At 36.6% G+C, this 3447-nt stretch overlaps 1 protein-coding gene across 1 annotated transcript; it reads right to left on the bottom strand.

Moving 5' to 3' along the window:
- Positions 1-1359: 1359 nt before the first annotated feature.
- Positions 1360-2430, bottom strand: LOC139870851 (uncharacterized). Its single transcript, XM_071858620.1, has 2 exons — positions 2388-2430; positions 1360-1742 (listed from the first exon to the last, which is right to left on the bottom strand). Exons 1-2 carry the CDS (start codon positions 2428-2430, stop codon positions 1360-1362), a joined length of 426 nt encoding a protein of 141 aa, XP_071714721.1.
- Positions 2431-3447: the final 1017 nt, after the last annotated feature.

Below are 3447 nucleotides of genomic sequence, written 5' to 3'. Positions count from 1 at the left end.
TATATTCTTACATGTGTGATCAAGACTTGCAAAAATAAAAAACACATGGAAAAATAACAACTACGTTTTTTTTATATTTCATTTTGCACTTCGAATACATATGTGCATTCCTCAACACTTTATTTTTACAAATTTATGCATAGTATCGCTTCAACAAAGCAACATGCCATGCATTGGGGAGATTTCGCCCTTTTATGTCTACGAGTTTATACGATCCTGCCGCATTAATAGCAATAACTTGATAAGGACCCTCCCAGTTAGGTCCCAACTTACCAAGTTTTTCTGCTCGACTCGCATCATTATTCTGCAGTACCCATTCGCCTACATCAAAGGACAATGCGCGCACTCTTTTATTGTAATACTTGGCAATTTGCTGTTTGTTATTAGCCTCCCTGATAGCACCCATTAACCTTCGCTCTTCTGTTAAATTCAAGTTTTCACATAGATCTTCGCTATTTGCTTCTTCATCAAAGTTAGCAATTCGATGCGTTGGCACAAGAATTTCAGCTGGTATTACTGCTTCAGAGCCATATACTAAACTAAAGGGTGTTTCACCTGTACTTTTCTTGAAAGTAGTACGATGCGCCCATAATACATTGGGTAGCTCGTCCACCCAACCAGTGCGTTTTTCATATAACCGCTTTTTAATACCGCTTACAATGTCACGATTAGTTACTTCGCACATGCCATTAGCTTGCGGATGTGCCACCGACGTAAACTTTTGGATTATATTTAAATCGGTGCACCATGTTTTGAACGGGTCTTTCGCTATTTGAGCCCCATTATCGCTAACCAACTCTCGCGGAATGCCAAATCTACACATAATATATTCCCAAACAAAATTACGCACTTGCACTCCAGTGATAGTGCGAACTGCCTTCGCCTCAACCCATTTTGTAAAATAATCAATTTCCACAATTAAGAATTTGAAATTTCCAGGACCTGTAGGAAATGGCCCCACAATGTCAATAGCCCATTTGTGAAACGGCCAAGCGAGTTAACAGGAGTCATATCGTGCCTTGGCATCCTATTCTGCGCCGCATGCCTTTGGCAACTTTTGCAACGCTTAACAATCTTTGCAACATCACAATATAAAGATGGCCAAAAATAACCCATTCGCATAATTTTTGCCGCAATTGTTTTATAGACTGAATGCAATGCGCAGGAACCATTGTGTACTTCATCCACTATCATTTCACCCTCAATTGGGCCAACACACCGTATCATTGGACAGCAATATGACTTATGATATAAAATATCATTTTGAATGATGTACATTGGTGCCCCCTCACGAACTAAATGAGCTTCGTGTTTGTCAATCGGCAGAAAATTATTGCGGATGTAACGCATCCAACTTGCTTAACGTATCCAAACTTGCTTTTGAAAGTGCGAAAATGTTAACACAGCCAACTTGCTTAACGTATCCGCTTTCTTTTTTTGACTTCTTGGTACTTGTGCGAGTTCAAAATGCTTAAACTGCATAGCTAATTCTTGCAACAACTTCAAATACTTTTGCATTGAGAGTTCATGCGCGTCAAAAGAGCCATTAAACTGGTTTGCCACTAACTGCGAATCTGTAAGTACGTGCAACTTGGTGACATGCATTTTATGCGCGATATTTAAACCAGTAAACAACGCTTCATATTCAGCTTCATTATTTGTTACTTCAAAATTAAAACGTAGCGCGTACGTGTGCTCCTCACCACTTGGGCTTGCTAACACTAGACCCGCACCAACACCTTCTGCACATGAGGCTCCATCAGTAAATAAATCTCATATCTCCCCCTGCGCTGGCTTTAATTCTGTTCGCTCATTGATTACTTCCATCTCACCAGACATTTCTGCAAGTTAATCTGCTAAAACTTGCCCCTTTATAGCATTGCGCGAAAAGTAAGAGATTTCATAAGCACCAAACTCCACAGCCCAACACACAAGCCTACCAGATATTTCTGGTTTTGTTAAAACTTGCTTGATTGGCATGTTAGTTAACACATGTACTGGGTGCCCTTGAAAATATCTCCGCAACCTTCGCGATATCAATATAAGTGCATACACAAATTTTTCAATGGGGGCATAGTTTATTTCACTACCCGCGAGAGCTTTGCTGACAAAATACACTGGCTTTTATATTTTGTCTCTTTCCGCAACTAAAACTGAGCCAAAAGCTTCATTTGCCACTGATATATAGAGGTAAAGAGTTTCGCCTTTAATTGGTGCTGTCAACGTAGGTAAAGTTTTCAACAACTTCTTCATTTCCTGAAACGCAGTTTCAGCCTCACTTGTCCATACAAAACTCTTTTGCTTTAGACAACCTTTTAAGGTTTTAAAAAATGGCAATTGCCTTTCAGCGGCCTTGGACAAAAAACGCGTTAACGCGGCTAACTTACCCGTCAAACTTTGCACCTCTTTAACCGTCTTAGGCGCAGTCATATTCTCAATGGCCGATATCTTCTTTGGGTTAACTTGAATACGCTATTTAGTAACGAGATAGCCCAAAAATTTTCCTTCTGTTTTGCCGAAACTACACTTTGATGGATTGAGCTTCATATTTATTCTGCGCAATGTATCAAATGTTTTCCGCATATCATCTAAAATGCACGCTTGCGTTGTGCTTTTAATTACTAAATCATCCATATAAGCCTCGAGGTTGCGCCTAATTTGGGTTCAAACGCAGTGTCAATTAGCCGTTGGTATGTTGCACCCACATTGATTAAACCGAAAGGCATCATTATATAAGAAAATATACCCTTGCCTGTATGAAAAGCGGTTTTATCTGCATCTTCCCTAGCCATTGGGATCTGATGATATCTGTGACGACCCGAAAATTTTCGACCAAATTTAAACTTAATCTTTATATGATTTCAACAAGATCTGCAAAGTCTGTAACATTGATTCTCAAAATTTTTGAACTAATGTTATATATTCAGTTAACCTTTGACTGTTGACCGACGATTTACGAACATCTATTTGTGTGTGTGTATATATATATATATATATATATATATATACAATAAGTTGAAATATTAATTATTAAAATTAATTATAAATAACTTGCAATGTGTATTTAAAAACTGATTTATGCATATTAAATAAAGATATATACATATATATAATTTCAAGTTATTTAGTAAACGATAGTAACATTCGTTTATTGATTCGATTGATATTTAGATAAGTTAACTAAAATGTTTAAGATGAACAAGTAAAACACTAAATTGCTACAGTATTTTTGAATTGCTAAAGTACCCGAAAAGCTACAGTGTTTTCGAAAACCACTATTTGCTACAGTAAAAATCATTTTGCTACAGTAAAACACTATTTCAAAATGAAAATATATGTATATTTTACAAATGTTATAAAATATAATATTAACTTAGATATAAAACATTTTGATTTAAAATAATATTATTATATATTAAGACGTTAATTTATAGACGCAAATGACCA

This window comes from Rutidosis leptorrhynchoides, chromosome 10, assembly GCF_046630445.1.
Source record: "Rutidosis leptorrhynchoides isolate AG116_Rl617_1_P2 chromosome 10, CSIRO_AGI_Rlap_v1, whole genome shotgun sequence".
Classification (NCBI taxonomy): domain Eukaryota; kingdom Viridiplantae; phylum Streptophyta; class Magnoliopsida; order Asterales; family Asteraceae; genus Rutidosis; species Rutidosis leptorrhynchoides.
The sequence above is the reverse complement of the archived record's forward strand: the minus strand, read 5'-3'. Positions and strand labels throughout refer to the sequence as shown.

Bases quoted from the DNA above. Each gene is read 5' to 3' on its own strand.
- LOC139870851 (XM_071858620.1), bottom strand. From the start codon at position 2,430: ATGACTGCGCCTAAGACGGTTAAAGAGGTGCAAAGTTTGACGG. The intron at 1,743-2,387 runs GTAAGTTAGCCG...CCTCATGTGCAG, and splicing joins AGAGGTGCAAAGTTTGACGG to AAGGTGTTGGTGCGGGTCTA.